Raw genomic sequence first — 17,028 nt, 5'->3', positions numbered from 1 at the left:
CCCATTTAAAATGAAGAGACGACATATAAGTTGGCTGCAACCCATCTTGATGCCTCACTGCACAAATACATCTAACAAGTAGCATAAGATTCCATAAAGTGAGCAATGTTTGCATACATCCCCAACCACCAACATCTTTCTTTAATTTTCTCAAAGGTGCCCCACACACCTCTATGACTAGCCCACAAGATTTCATGGAACTCCCACATAACCTGTACTTGTGTGGCTTGACCTCCAAGAACTCGTAGTGGACTTCCCCTATTGTTCTAAACATGCTTCCATAAATATCCATCCTTCAAAGAAACCATATGCCTTTCTCTTGATCCTCTTGAACTCCTCTCTTGACCATTCTTCCCTCAGAGTGTTGAGATATAGGCCTATTCTTAGCCATTCCCCTTCATATTCCTCTTCTAAAAACACCTCCATAATTGAAACACAACGTCTATGATGTTTTCTTCTTATTGTACCTACTTTCCCCATGGCTAAAAACTTCTCATTTGCTGCTAAATTCCTTGCAACAGTAACATTCCCAGCTAATATACCTACTGTACTTATTGAATCTATTGCTTCTCTAGCATTTATGAGAGTTGTCTATTAGTGTTAGTCCAAGGAGGCTTTTCTATGAGTTACATTGCTATATTCCTTTAGGCCAAGAGGACCGGTTCGTTTGTTGTGAAATGTTATATCTCGTTAGGCCAAGAGAGCCCTGTGAGATTGTTTGGTGTGGGTGCTTTTAATATGTTTATGTTTTAATGTTGTACCAAACAGGTTCGATGGAGTGCTTGGAGAGAGCCTTTGTTGCATGGGAGCTTCTAGTGGCCAATCTAGGTGGTGTCGTCGCCTTTCTGAGCTTTTCCCCTTAAGCTACGTCATGGCATCAAGTCCAAAGGTTTAGTTAGGTATGTTTGGAGGCCCGGTTTGAGCAGTTGGGACACCTCCTGTGAAGCCATTGTCTAGCATTAAAAGCGATGTTTTGAGGATTCCTGAGTGACTCTGCCTTGCTAGCCTCCTAGGCAGCTATTTCTAGGAGCTTATATTAGTGGCGAGGCAACTAGGGAAGCCTGCCCAAAACTATATGATCAACAAAGAAAGATCTTAAGAAAAACCAATATACAAAGGTGTGTAAAAAGGGGTTATAACCCCTAGCAAATAAAAGTTGAAAGAAAAAGGAAAAAAAATTTCAAAGTTGTCTATCGCATTGCGAAGACCTTGTAGGTTCCTAGGAATTGTTCGATGCCTTGTGCTTCCTTGGGGCGACATCTTGCCGCCACAAAAGAAAAGAAAAAGGAAGATTGGAGAGAAAATTAAAGTGAGCATTAAAAAAGGGTTAAGCGTCACCTTGCAAGGGCTTGGTAGGTTCTTGGATGTTGAGATGGGACCCAAGGCGATACCCTATTCTTCTTAGGTCACTACACTCAGCTCCCTCCTTTTTACACACCCGAGCATCAGGTTCTAATGGAAAAAAAATCTAAATAGAAAGAAAATAATAATAAATAAGTGAGATCACGCTATAGAAGTCCTCGCCTAGTGGGAGCTCCTGGTTCTAGTGTCCTTGGTTAGGTAGGTTCTAGTGTCCTGGTTCTAGTGTCCTCAGTTAGGTGGTTCTTTCTAGCTAGGCTGTGTTGGAGCAATTGGTTGGCAACTGACTCTTGACCTCTTGATCAGATACTACTTAGCTTCTCCCTCATGGGTTTCATGCCGTGATTTTTGTTAGGGGGAAGGGCGAGAGCTGTGATATGTGTTGTTGTTTCTTTCTTGTCACAACTTGATGCTTATTCTAGTTATGTCTATGCTTATTAGTTTGTGGGATTCGATGGCGGGCTGAGTCATCCTCTCTCGTGGTTGCCCTCTCTCATGGCGGGCTGGATTTTGGGACTCGTTTTTGAAGTGTTTGAGCCCATTCTTGGAGTGGAGAAGTGACCGAGAGGCATCAAGGACCAAATTTTCATGTAAAATTGAACGGTGGCAAATGGTCAACAAGCTAGAGTTTTTCTAAGTGGATTTTGATACCAGGAATCCAATGCAAGTCTTCGTTCGTTGATCGGAGGTCGTTTGACCCTCCATTTAGTCCCCACAAGATTTAGTGCTCTAAAGCAACTATGTGATTCAGGAGCTAGAAAGCGCACAATGGGGTTAAGATTTATAGATTTCAATGTCATGGAGTCAGTCATCCAGTCGGATCACAATTCTAAGTCCATTTGCCCTTTCTCCAAACAGGCCACCGAAAATCCTCATGGAGTAATGTGAAAGTGGTTTTTTTCAAAGAGGACATTTAATAAATGACATGAAATAAAATGTAAATGAAAAAAAAATGCAAATTCTTGCTCGATAGGAGGAGGAGGTGTTTTTTGTTTTGCACCCTATTTTTTGGATGGTTTTGTGCCTCTTCAATACACCCTAATCAAGAGAGAGAGAGAGAGATGGAAGCCTGATCTACATGCCAAGAGCAAGATTTTGACTGTAAGCATGTGAAATATAATCAAGGAAATGAAATTCTGATTTCTTAGTCTTTCTCTCTCCTCTCTCCTCTCTCCTCTCTCCTCTCTTCTCTCTCCTCTTGCTACTTGTTCATATGCTTGAATCTATGGGAGAAGGGGGTTTGATAAAAGATGCTAATGGAGTGATGGTGCTGGAGCCCAAAGAAATCATAGATCGAGATGTGGAAGAGTGTCAGTGGCCAAGAAAGACCGTTAGTGGCCTCTCAACCTTGAAATACGAGTCTCAAAAAGCATATTTTAATGCATAAGCAATCGTTCTACTTGTTTTATGATAGATTTTAGTTGAAATTGTTTGCAAATGGTTGTCTTTGGTTGTTAATGTTGTAATCTATCATAAATATTGAAGAAAATAAGAAAATTTAGTCACATAATAATTTATACATAAACCCACAAAACCCACGACTATGCGATTTTAAGAAAAATGGTTACTTTTGGGGTTTTTGTGGTGTTGATGGGGTTTGTGTAGAATAAAAAATGATATTAAATTAATTCTCAGTATATATGATCAGTCCCAACCAAAAATTTAGAAAATATCATATTTTATGCATAAATAAATAAGAAAAAATATTTTTTATATTCAAAAAATAAAAAAGATTTATGTGTGTGGGTGTGTGACATGGCTTGAGCATGAGGGATCAGCCTTGTTCTTGTGTTAAAGTGGAGTCTTTATTGCTTTTATAAGGAAAAACACATTTAAAAATGCTTCCTACACTTAACAACACATACATAACCTAAGCGATAGGGAGAAGGAGGGGTTTTGAGGGTGACTAATTGTTGATAAGATTCTATATTTTGCTGATGCATGGCATATAGGACATTTATGGTTTAAGTTTAAGAGAGTCTAGTAGCATGAGAATGCTCGGTGCTGACCCTCAGCAACGCAGCATTACGTGTACATTAAAATCATTGAAAGAAACGTCTTTGCGCCTCACAATGCTAATTTCTAAATGATAAAATGATTGAGCACTATGGTTCATACACAATTGCATTGCACACAACTCATGGTATCATTATTGGATGCATTGCAATTGTAAATATCTATATCTCTTGGAACATTTGAAAACAAGAGTGGAGTTTGTTACGTACGTGCTATTTGTGTTAGAAGCGCATTGAGGGGCCAATCCCCGAGGTGTAGGAGAGCCGCAGTGGGGTCATGGCATTTAGCCGAGGGGTGCCTCCTTTGTTTGTGCTTACATGGTGTTTTACACCGATATGTGTAGGGACTCCCTCTAAGGAGTGTAGGGAAGGTTTAACTGTTGGATTAAAAATCCAAAACAAACGTGAAATTTATGATAGAAGTTAGGGCAGTGTGTCCCTTAGACCCTCCCAATCAGGCCGAGCAGGTGTATTCTTTGAGTATAGAGACGCTTGGCTAGTGCCTAGAGAGCCAATGTTGGGCATGTTTTAGGTCCTAACATTACAGTACTTCTATCGACGTTCACATCAAGTTCACTAATGCCACATTGTGTGGGTTTGAAGCTCTACCGCAAGGATAAGAGACAGAAGGGTATAGGGAGATTGAGAAATGGAACAAGATAAAAGAAAGAGAATTTGGAATTTGGAAGATTTAATGGAAATAAATAGAAGTGAGATCGAGTAAGCTCATTTCATACAGCTTAAGAGAGTAATCAATCTACAATACATATCATGGACCTTATATACATGCGTAAGACAAAGGCACATGCACACACTTGGGATGATAGCCCCAACACAAACTAAGACTATGGCTCAATATACATACTAATACATGAATAATCTCTATTGAACATAATCCAAAAGCTATAGGTGACACCTCAAAATCTCATGCATACATCAATTTGTTCATGGAACATGATAGGTGGCACCACCATATATAAGACATGAATCGAAATGCATAAATCCAAGTAAATACCCTCTACATGCCTTCAGAAGCACTTCAGCCCAGTAATTACAATTTTATTACAGGAGCAAAACATGGTATAGATGTTGTCCCAAATCAAAGAAAAACTCTATCTTTGTTGTCCACACTATGTCTACCAAAGGTAAAGATTAGGAATCAAGCAGTAAAACTCAAGAGAATCCCTATTTAAGCTTCAAATCTCCATTTTCAGTTTGTTGCCATGTTCTTGATCGTTATTCATAGCCCAAAACAATCCACATGAAGAGAATAAACTCATCAAATCTCCTCTTTGATAATCAAGGAAGGCTCCCTTGATGTTCAGACCAAGAATCAAGTGAGAGATCATCTCAAAGACCTTGTAAGAGATGAATATCTTCAAGGAAAACTTGTTGCAAACTCTTCCCCTGTTTTCCCTTGTTCAAAATAGCCTCAATACTCTCCTCTCTCCTCTCCAATGCATGAGATTCCAACTTACTTACTTTCTTTGGATATTCCACCTACCTTTCCCTTGTGTCCTCTCCTAGTTAGCATACCGTCGCCTTCACCTTTGTGGCCACATTAGATAGCAATTGCCCAATTAGTCCTATCGGTGCCCCTAAGTCTATGATGAATGACCTTCTTGAACTCAAGCTATATTCTCCACCACATAGCTCACAAAACAAGTCGCTTAAGTGACTACTAATCACTACTCAAAGCCCCATGGTCATTAACTCCCAAGACTCCACTTGACTAACTCTTATTATCATGACAATGAACAAGGTAGAGAAGTCCATTGACCAAGAGGTCTATCACTTACCATTCTATAGACAACGCTGTCGTAGATTTCGTGTAAAGGCTGCTGAACACAGAGTTCAAGTTGCAACAAGAGAAGAGGCTAACAAGAAGAAATCGAATTTTTGATGCCAAAGTTCACTATATTCCTTGCCAAGTAAATTACATGAGGTCCAACCCATAAGTCTACTCAACATTCAGCACCAGTTCAAGACTGTTCTCAGCATACAAATTTCAGCAAGAGATTGCCACAAGAGAAGACAATAGCAGTGGACAGCAAAGAAGGCAACACCTTCAACATAATTAAGACTGAAGAGGGAAATGGGTTAAGGTTATATATATATATCTCAGTGCAAACGAAGATGATGGCTCTTGGTGGAAACTTAGAGTTAACCATGTCCTGCCATGAGCAAATTCCAGCTCCAAGTAATAACTTGCCTTGTCTGAACTTCATCTTGGGGTCTTCCAGAACATTGAGTAGGTCAGAAGATACAGGCAGTGATCTTGTTGACTTGTTTTAAACAAGTTCCAGGAGTGATGCACCAGCCTTGGCATATGGAAGAGGCAGAGAGAAAAGAATCAGTTGCTAAAGTAGACTAGTGATAGCCTTCACAAGAGATTCCCCATTCAAGTCTTCCAAGATCAGGTTTCTTCCCAGTTTGTGCCTCTGTTCATGCTTTTGCAATAGTTCTTTTCATATCTTCATCATCTTCTTCATACATGTTCTTTATCATGTCCATCAGTCCAGTCATGGGATCCTTGTCAGCTTCCAATTTAAGCTTCAGCTTATCTTCCTTGAAGTGCAGATCAGGCCAATTGCCCTTGTCAGTCTTCTTGAGTGTAATTATGATTCGATTGGACTTAACAACAGTAGTACACTTCTCAGGATACCGATAATTTTTGCCAGACACAACATGAATCTTGACATCAAAAGAAGTAGACTTGAAATCTGTGATAACATTTTCCTGGGAAGCTTCTTCAAGGAAAATTTATAGCTTCACTGTCTCAGCGTCTTAATCTCAGCTGAAACTAGACAAGGTTGTGTATCGAATTTCCGGTGTTGATGGAACCTTAAGAAGGGGTACAGGTGTTGAGTGATTAGATGAAGTCGCAGCACGAGTTCTTTCTAGGCTTTGAATCTCTGCTGAGAGTAGGATTTGGACGTGAAGCCGTTTGGCCTGGCTAAGCAAAGCTTTAAGCTTTACGACATCCTCGGATAAGTCCAATAGAATTGAGCAGCCCTGTTGATCGTTCAGAACGTTGCGCCTTCTTCATCTTGTGCATCGCTATTACAGCGACGACTGTCTCTTCCTTGACCAGAAGCAATCCATTACTGTCCCCTGTTCATCGAATTGCCCCCTTCACACACAACTCTGGCCCATTCAGGATTTTAGCCAGTCGATGCCTCCAAAATATGTCACAGTGTCTACTGATCCCCTTTTGAGTTAACTGAAATGAACGAATGCAAACCACATCCTTTCTTCGACATGTTGTTTCTTCTTCGATAGCTCCGTTGCAGCCACGTTCTTCCTTCAGCGTCCGCCCTTCGGAACTCTCTCCTTCTCCCTCCTGTTATATCCTCTCAAACTTCCACAGTAAAAAGCCTATTTTTCTTCATCTGAGGAACATCTATGGCCGCCTCTATTTCACGTGAACATATTCCACAATTTTTCAGAATTCTGCAATGTGGAACATTGAGAGCCCTTCAAAACTCCCGCTATCTCTTCTACTGTCCTTTCAACCTTGAATAGGTCAATGGAAATCCGTCCCTGTGCTGACAGCAGACAAAATCTGTCCTTCCACACAAACTCTACAGAATTTATGACCACAGCCAACGAGACTATATTGGTCCTCTTTGGCATCGATTCCCCTCCAAAGCAATGTGTTGCATGGTGGATTCTCTTTTGTATTTTGCACAGGCGGCTACTGAAAAGTCCCCGTAATTCTCCCTCCCTCTGTTATTAGTTTTTCCTTTTTTATTCACTACGTGCCACAGTGCCAAAAATATCCGAGGAGAAAATAGGGCCTCCCCTCGAATCCAAACCCATTCTTCCTCTCCAAAACAGCCTACTTTTTTCCCTCCAAAATCGGTTTAAAAACCCAAAAATAGGTTTCCCCTCTTCATCCTTAGATAACCTCTTATACCTTTATCTTTAGCGATAATCTTCCATTCTGCTAGTTTGCTCGTTGTGAAATCCAAATGGGGATCAGTGCATGGTTTTAGATCTGCAGATCTAGCACCAGTTTCATGACTCAATAACTTCTTGCTGTCTGATTTAGGACTTGTTTCTTTGTCTTCTTCCCATGCATTGCCACTTTTCTTTACGGTTTCTTTCATTTCTTTTTGTAGGCTAACCTTCAAGACCCCTTTTACTACTTTTTCTGCAACACCATCCACCTTTGAGCCTTTCTTTTAGGGCATTTTTGGAGTCATCAATTGCCCCATTAACAGACAGCTTTGTGATGGGTGATCTACGCACAACTGCAACTTCGGCCTTGAAGATTGGATGGCAAAGTATTCCATCGGTGCCTGCACTTTTCTTGGAGTTCATCATTAAAATTATCAGCTTGATAATGTCCTTTGGCATCAGATATTCATATTTTTCTAACACACACACATCATGCATCCAAACAAAATCATACATATGCACTAAGGGGATATATACATTGGATGCGGATTATCGAAATGCATCACACAAACAATGAATCACACGCAGAAAATAACATAAATGCACAACAAAAGAAATGGAGGTGTATACGACTCGGATGCGCAGCAGCACGACATCCACCCCCTCTAAACCTGCGCATCCTCCGGATGTGCCAACTATCCAGGATCATTCAAGTCCACAAACAGGTCGAGTCCATCTTCTATTTCTAGTAGACCTGTTTCTCCATCAGCTTCATCATCTATCTTCTCTGCTTTTTCTGCTTGTCTTTCTTCTACCTGCTCTTCTTCTGTCAACGCTTCAAGTGCATATTCATCATCTTCTCTTCTCTTGAAAATCTTGACTCGTTTTCCAGCAATGGGCACCCTCAATACTGTTCCATCTAATTCAGCCAACTCATAGGTACCATTGTCAAAAACCTGTTTCACTTCATACGGTCCAAACCAACTTTGAACCATTTTTCTCATGCTACTATGCTGATTTTCTAGACTACTGTCGTAGACTAGAACCCAATCTCCTTCTTTTATGGCCCTAGGCCTCAAGCGATGCCTTAAATCAAACCTGTCCTTATTTCTGAGACGGGCTGCCTTCAAACGATCAACGGCTAGCTGCACATCTTCTGTCCTTCTCTCTAGTTGACGAATCCGAAGAGCTAGAAGCTCTTCTCTTGATAAATTCTCATGCCACGGAAGAACACTCCAAGTGAGAGCACAAATTTCTGTAGGCATGACAGGTTTTTGCCCATACATCAACTCTGCAGGCATGTATCCAGTAGTCACACTATGTGTAGAGCGATCAGCCCACAACGCAAAAGGTAGTAATCTCGGCCAATCCCCAATCCGACCTCTACAAGCTTTTGCCAATGCTTTAACTATTGGCGGATGTCCTCTTTCACTCTTGCCATTTCCCTCTGGATTATAGGCAGTAGTAAGAGCCAATTTAATCCCAAGCCGTGAGAAGAATTCTCTAGCTTCATCTGCATCTAGCTCTCCACGATCAGCTGTAATCTTGCCTATACATCCATACCTGCAAAATATTTCTTCCAACAAGAATTTACATACTGTAGTGGTGGTCTTTGTCCGCAAAGATCTGCCTTCAACATAGTTTGTAAGATCCTCCCTAGCCAAGACAAGATATCTCATCTGCCAAAGTCCCACTGGCAAAGTAACCAAGTCTACCACCCACTTATAATGCATACATAGTGGATAAGTCAGATGCAACTCATCACGATGTCGCACTAAAGAGTAAAGCTAGCAGTCCCTGCAAGTCTCCACAAAACATCTTTATACATCCCTTTCCATCAGTATCTTTCTTTGATTTTCTCATAGGTAGCCCACACACCTCTATGTCCAGCCCATGAGCTCTCATGAAACTCTCGCATAATCTGTATCTGCATCACTATATCACAAACTACTCTCAAGGGCAAGCCTCCTCTCTTCTTTGGATGCTTCCAAAGAAAACCATCTTTCAAGAAATACCCATAAGCCTTCCTTCTGATTTTCTTGAATTCATCATCTGTCCAATCAGCTCTTCGAGTCAATGAACTTAGATACTGTCCAATTTGCAGCCACTCGTCAACATAAAGTTCTTCAATAAAGGCTTCAACAGTAGATACATGACAATCATGAACAAGGACAGAAGCAGCAAACTCTGTCTCATCATCTTCTGCAAGCATTGACTCCTCATCCTCATATCTCGCTCTAGATAGCATGTTAGCAACTGGATTATTTTTCCCTGCTATGTGTCGAAATTCTGGATTCAATGATTTGATATAGGCAATCCACCGAAGCATCGCTATATCTGGAGTCGAAGTAATCATGCCAAGCAAAGGCAAACAATCTGTTTCCACAACAACTGAAGCTCCAATAAAATACCCTTTGTCACACTTCAGTGCAGTGACTACTCCCCACAACTCTCTTTTGATCTGCGGATATCTCCTCTGTCGCTCATTAAGAACTTTAGCTCCAAAGCGGATTGCATACCTATTTCCATCAGCATCATCCTGTCCCACAGCCCAACCTATGCCAATAGGGCTAGTATCAACTGTCAACATGATCGGCCGTCCACACTGATAATCCGCCTTGCGTAGAGTAGGAGCTGATTGCAACAGCTTCTTGAGCTTACGCATGGCTTTTGAATGCTTCTCATCCCAATGAAATTTCTGCCCCTTTCGAAGCAGCTAATAGAGAACATCTGCTATATGAGCAAAATGAGGAATCCAAATCATGTAAAATACACAAGCTCCCACAAACCTCCGCACCTCTGAAGTAGTCGAGCAATACTCTGCAATCCTGTTTATGGCATCCACCTTTGCAGGAGAAGGCTTCCTGCCATAATATCCAACCATATGCCCAACTATGATGACTTCATTAACACCAAAGACAGATTTCAGCCCTGAAAGTGTCAAATTTACCTCCTCTAATCGTGTCAATATTTGCTCACAAGCAATCAAGTGGTCAGCCACAAACTGTCTACATCCACGCAAATCAAGACTTTCATTCTTTTCTTCTTCTGCACAACCCTTAATAGGCACATCATCTAGAAAAGGCATGGTATACTGCGGAATATAGTCTCATAGAACTCTATGCATAGCATTCATCATATGAGCAACTGAGTTTGTGGCACCTTGAGGCAAGGTACACATCCTCACAAGACCAATAGGTGTCCGCATAGTAGTAATATCCCTACTTTCCAAGGCAAGCTGAAACTGATCATAACCTGAATACAAGTCACCTAGAGAATAGATGGCTCGTCCTGCAAAAGCCTCAGCAAATTCATCCACAACTGGACCTGTTCCCACATTCCTGATTGTCACTTTGTTCACGGGCTGCATATCTTGAATAAATCTCAAAGTACCATTCTTCTTTGGTACAGTAAACCACCTGTTAGAATAGGGTGCAGAAGAGGGTTCCAAAATCCCCATTTTAATCTTCTCATTCAGCAACTCTATCAGCTTTGGCAAGTGTACTTTAGGCACAGGTATAGGACGTATATTCCATGGTACATGAGGAACAGTGAAGATGACCATGGGTGCAACCAATTCGGGACTAATGCAGCCAATTTCATGTGGAAAGAAAGCAAATGCCTTACCATGACGTCCAAGCATCTCTCTAAAACATTCTTGTTCCACTGGAAGCAAGAAATCATCATTTCCAATCTTCAATTCTGCAAGAGTTTCAGCTGTAAACTTATGTCCAATATTTGCAGGATCTCTCAACATAGGCTGCTTCATAGCTTTTTCAATCTGCTCATCACTATCAGGAGGAAGCGGCCCAGCAACCGGCTTAACCTTCTTATCAACTGTTTTATATTTTGTGTCAACCTTGGCATCATTCAAGCACTCTTCTCTTTGCTGCAATTTCTGTAAATTTTCAGCAACTTTCAACTCTGTTGGCTGAAAAATTTCAGCTTTTCGCTCTATGGACTGCATGGGTGCATCCTGAAACTCTGTATGCAGAAATTTTTCTGCATTCAACTCTGTTGGCTGAATGAATTCAGCCCTCTGCAGCTCTGTTAGCTGATCAAGATCAGCCATAAATTCAGTTTGCTGAGTTTTCTCAGCCTCTAACTCTGTTTGCAGCATAAAACCAGAAATTTCCTGAAACATATCCAAGGTTTGCACAGGTATGATCTTTGAACCCTTACATACATCAGTTTTCAGCATTGCTCCCATCTCAAACAATGTATCTGCATAAGACATCCCTTCATACAATCCATCTACATGCTCTTCTGCTTGCAAAATACCTGCATTCTTCAACTCTTTCTCCTTACGACCAATGTACTACCTGGCAGCTCTAGGCAAATCTGAAATTTTCTGATAACTCACTGAACTATCTGAAGAAAAACCAACAAAATTATTGGAGAAAGACTGGCTGCCAGGAGGGGAGATCTCCTCTTTTCTCCGCTCCGTACCACTGGCGTCTCGCAAGACAGCGGTACCTAATGAAAATCCAACTCCTTCGCAGGTAGTGGTGCCTCACGCAAGGAGTCCCTGTTTCTCGGATGATTTACCCCAACAGTCATAAATTGAACAGCTCGCATACCATCTTTACTGCGTATCCGCGTATAAGCTGACCCGTCATCCATCACTTTTGTTTCCATTCTTGCTTCTGTAATGAAAGGCTGTCCAAGAATAACCGGATAAGAGCAAGAATCCTGAACAAAGCAATGATAATCCTCTTCAACATTACCAATAGAAATTCTGATACTCGGACAAGCAGCATACATATCACTAGAAGTATTATTGGCGGCTCTCATGCGCCAGCCATGCTCTGCATCCATAGGCCACTTGCCACTCTCATAAACACCTCGAGCAATAAGATTAATCTCAGAACCATGATCGACTAAAGCGATCAAAGGAATTTGTTTCTCTCCAATCTTTACCACTGTCTCAGTGGTTGCTCTAGCCCAATGACTTCGTGAAAAATGGCTGCGAGGAATGAGAATAGGGGTATCATCATCTTCATACTGCATAGGCTGAACTATTTTCTCCAATTGCGGATTAACAGAAGCATTCTCAACCATCACTGCATCATCATGCTCTTCCCCAAGAGCTCCATGCCACAATCCCTGTAAAGCAGGTCCTTCCATCGCATGTCGTTTCCTCCGCAAAAGATCCTGCATCTGATCCTATATTTCTCTTCTAGCATTCCCAAGAGCTTCTCCAACAGTAAAAGTAACTTTACTATTCAAAATTCTTTCATGAAAAATCTTACTCATATCCGTCTGCATATCAAGGTCTGACAAGAGCTTGAATCCTGGCTCCTTTCTTGGTTGCCTCTTTTCTTTTATCTGCTTATCTCCCATAGGTTATTCAGGACCTGTTTGAGCTGGAGAACTTGACATAGGTGGAGCTGTAATAGGTGGTGAAACAAAGTCACCCCCTCTAATCTTTTTGGAGGTGCTGGGACCCTCCTCATCTCTTCTTCTCTTTTCCTCAACCATGGCATCTAAACCTTGTGTTTTAGCCATATAAGCAAAAATAGAATACCTGTCAATAGGAGAATCCCATCCTGTTTCTCCTCGAATGCTGGAGCCCACACAAGTCATAGTAGATGCTTGAACTTTCCCTCTTCTCGCTATCTCCAAGGCAGAGGACCATAAAGCAGAGTCTCCATCAGATTTCTGCTCAAGCTGGACTCCAAAAGCTGAAGCATCTCCTCTAACACTCACATAAGCTCATCGCGCAGCCATATCATCAACAAGCTTCTTCATGCCTCCCTTACCAAAGTTTGTGTCAAGAGGAGCGCCAGTCTCTGTCAGCCATATCTTCCCATCTTGTCCCCAGAACACTACATTCTTCTTACGTGCTTCCTGAAAAGCATCACAATCTCTGCAGTGTTGGTGCTCTATATTATCGCACCAAATACATCGTCGCCCTTTTCTTTGACCAGTTGGAAAAGCAGTCGCTGGAGCAGGTGCTACAGCAGATACTGACATAAGTTGCTCCTTTAACTTACCAACTTCAGCTTTGACTGCTTCAATCGTCAAATCTGCCAAGCCTTTAATAACATCATCTACAGATAAGGGTATTGGAGCAGCAGGAACTAGTGGATTCACAGCAGGAGGAGTAGGCTTAGGCAAAGAAGTTGCAGCAGGGGTAGAAGAAGAAGTCTCCAAGGATTTTTCAGGAACTGATCCTGTATTACGATGCAATCTTACTCTCCTGCGCTGTTTCTTAACAAGAGCATTCACAGCATCAATGACATGTCTCCACTCGGTCTTTAAACCTGAATCAATAGCTTGATCTTCCAAAAGATCATCCAACTTTTCCTGTAAATCAGCATCTGCAGCTTGTAAAAATAACTCCACTTTCTGCATCTCCAAAGCTTGCTGTTCAGTCCCATCTAACTGATCATAGCGGCTTTCAAACTCTCGCAGAAGAGCGGTAACAGAAAGTCCCTTATTAGGCATAGAAACCCATGCTAAAAAATTCATGCGATTCATAAGACCTATATCCTCCAGGAAATATTCATCTTTTAATGCCTTTTTAAATTCAGCCCAACCTGCATGTGCTTCTTGAATTTCTGCAATTCGACCTTCAAGAGCGCGCACCACGATCCGCAAGAAGTAGCGGCTCCAAACATCTTGAGAAACCCCAAAAAACTTCATCTTTTCTTCATACAAATACAGGTAAGTTGACACTTGCTGGCCATTAAACTGCTTCATCTCCTGTTGGACAGCTTTCAAGGCATCCATAGCATCACTGTCATGTTTTGCGTGAGCTTGCTGCTGCATATACATGGTAAATGACTGAAACAGATTCTTCATAACATTATCATCTGTCATCTCTTCTTGCGAGTCTCCCATCTTGCTGAAAAGTGACGCAGCACTTCCACGTCGAGTTCACCAGAAATGTCGTAGATTTCGTGTAAAGGCTGCTGAACACAGAGTTCAAGTTGCAACAAGAGAAGATGCTAACAAGAAGAAATCGAATTTTTGATGCCAAAGTTCACTATATTCCTTGCCAAGTAAATTACATGAGGTCCAACCCATAAGTCTACTCAACATTCAGCACCAGTTCAAGACTGTTCTCAGCATACAAATTTCAGCAAGAGATTGCCACAAGAGAAGACAATAGCAGTGGACAGCAAAGAAGGCAACACCTTCAACATAATTAAGACTGAAGAGGGAAATGGGTTAAGGTTATATATATATATCTCAGTGCAAACGAAGATGATGGCTCTTGGTGGAAACTTAGAGTTAACCATGTCCTGCCATGAGCAAATTGCAGCTCCAAGTCATAACTTGCCTTGTCTGAACTTCATCTTGGGGTCTTCCAGAACATTGAGTAGGTCAGAAGATACAGGCAGTGATCTTGTTGACTTGTTTTAAACAAGTTCCAGGAGTGATGCACCAGCCTTGGCATATGGAAGAGGCAGAGAGAAAAGAATCAGTTGCTAAAGTAGACTAGTGATAGCCTTCACAAGAGATTCCCCATTCAAGTCTTCCAAGATCAGGTTTCTTCCCAGTTTGTGCCTCTGTTCATGCTTTTGCAATAGTTCTTTTCATATCTTCATCATCTTCTTCATACATGTTCTTTATCATGTCCATCAGTCCAGTCATGGGATCCTTGTCAGCTTCCAATTTAAGCTTCAGCTTATCTTCCTTGAAGTGCAGATCAGGCCAATTGCCCTTGTCAGTCTTCTTGAGTGTAATTATGATTCGATTGGACTTAACAACAGTAGTACACTTCTCAGGACACCGATAATTTTTGCCAGACACAACATGAATCTTGACATCAAAAGAAGTAGACTTGAAATCTGTGATAACATTTTCTTGGGAAGCTCCTTCAAGGAAAATTTATAGCTTCACTGTCTCAACGTCTTAATCTCAGCTGAAACTAGACAAGGTTGTGTATCGAATTTTCGGTGTTGATGGAACCTTAAGAGGGGGTACAGGTGTTGAGTGATTAGATGAAGTTGCAGCATGAGTTCTTTCTAGGCTTTGAATCTCTGCTGAGAGTAGGATTTGGACGTGAAGCCGTTTGGCCTGGCTAAGCAAAGCTTTAAGCTTTACGACATCCTCGGATAAGTCCAATAGAATTGAGCAGCCCTGTTGATAGTTCAGAACGTTGCGTCTTCTTCATCTCGTGCATCGCTATTACAGCGACGACTGTCTCTTCCTTGACCAGAAGCAATCCATTACTGTCCCCTGTTCATCGAATTGCCCCCTTCACACACAACTCTGGCCCATTCAGGATTTTAGCCAGTCGATGCCTCCAAAATATGTCACAGTGTCTGCTGATCCCCTTTTGAGTTAACTGAAATGAACGAATGCAAACCACATCCTTTCTTCGACATGTTGTTTCTTCTTCGATAGCTCCATTGCAGCCACGTTCTTCCTTCAGCGTCCACCCTTCGGAACTCTCTCCTTCTCCCTCTTGTTATATCCTCTCAAACTTCCACAGTAAAAAGCCTATTTTTCTTCATCTGAGGAACATCTATGGCCGCCTCTATTTCACGTAAACATATTCCACAATTTTTCAGAATTCTGCAATGTGCAACATTGAGAGCCCTTCAAAACTCCCGCTATCTCTTCTACTGTCCTTTCAACCTTGAATAGGTCAATGGAAATCCATCTCTGTGCTGACAGCAGACAAAATCTGTCCTTCCACACAAACTCTACAGAATTTATGACCACAGCCAACGAGACTATACTGGTCCTCTCCGGCATCGATTCCCCTCCAAAGCAATGTGTTGCATGGTGGATTCTCTTTTGTATTTTGCACAGGCGGCTACTGAAAAGCCCTCGTAATTGTCCCTCCCTCTGTTATTAGTTTTTCATTTTTTGTTCACTGCGTGCCACAGTGCCAAAAATATCCGAGGAGAAAATAGGGCCTCCCCTCGAATCCAAACCCATTCTTCCTCTCCAAAACATCCTACTTTTTTCCCTCCAAAATCGGTTTAAAAACCCAAAAATAGGTTTCCCCTCTTCATCCTTAGATAACCTCTTATACCTTTATCTTTAGCGATAATCTTCCATTCTGCCAGTTTGCTCGTTGTGAAATCCAAATGGGGATCAATGCATGGTTTTAGATCTGCAGATCCAGCACCAGTTTCATGACTCAATAACTTCTTGCTGTCTAATTTAGGACTTGTTTCTTTGTCTTCTTCCCATGCATTGCCACTTTTCTTTACGGTTTCTTTCATTTCTTTTTGTAGGCTAACCTTCAAGACCCCTTTTACTACTTTTTCTGCAACACCATCCACCTTTGAGCCTTTCTTTTAGGGCATTTTTGGAGTCATCAATTGCCCCATTAACAGACAGCTTTGTGATGGGTGATCTACGCACAACTGCAACTTCGGCCTTGAAGATTGGATGGCAAAGTATTCCATCGGTGCCTGCACTTTTCTTGGAGTTCATCATTAAAATTATTAGCTTGATAATGTCCTTTGGCATCAGATATTCATATTTTTCTAACACACACACATCATGCATCCAAACAAAATCATACATATGCACCAAGGGAATATATACATTGGATGCGGATTATCGAAATGCATCACACAAACAATGAATCACACGCAGAAAATAACACAAATGCACAATAAAAGAAATGGAGGTGTATACGACTCGGATGCGCAGCAGCACGACAACGCATGAACTCTTCTATAAGATAGAGCATACCCCATTTTCACTCCATGTCAAGAATCCCATGACATTGCCAATCATTTCAAAAGGGTAGAAAGCTAAAACTCAAGTTTAGAAAGCT

The 17,028-nt window shown here is 41.5% G+C and overlaps 1 protein-coding gene across 1 annotated transcript; it reads right to left on the bottom strand.

The window, feature by feature from the left end:
• Positions 1-14,798: 14,798 nt before the first annotated feature.
• On the bottom strand, positions 14,799-16,679 carry LOC148016699 (uncharacterized). The gene is made up of 3 exons (XM_087663916.1): positions 16,484-16,679; positions 16,273-16,353; positions 14,799-15,103 (listed from the first exon to the last, which is right to left on the bottom strand). The coding sequence occupies exons 1-3, from the start codon at positions 16,677-16,679 to the stop codon at positions 14,799-14,801; spliced, it is 582 nt and encodes a 193-aa protein (XP_087520042.1).
• Positions 16,680-17,028: the final 349 nt, after the last annotated feature.

This window comes from Lygodium microphyllum, chromosome 23 (genome assembly GCF_053477565.2).
Source record: "Lygodium microphyllum isolate KBCC chromosome 23, Lygodium_microphyllum_v1.1.10, whole genome shotgun sequence".
Classification (NCBI taxonomy): Eukaryota; Viridiplantae; Streptophyta; class Polypodiopsida; order Schizaeales; family Lygodiaceae; genus Lygodium; species Lygodium microphyllum.
Note: the sequence above shows the minus strand (reverse complement) of the source record. Positions and strands in the feature narration are given on the sequence as shown.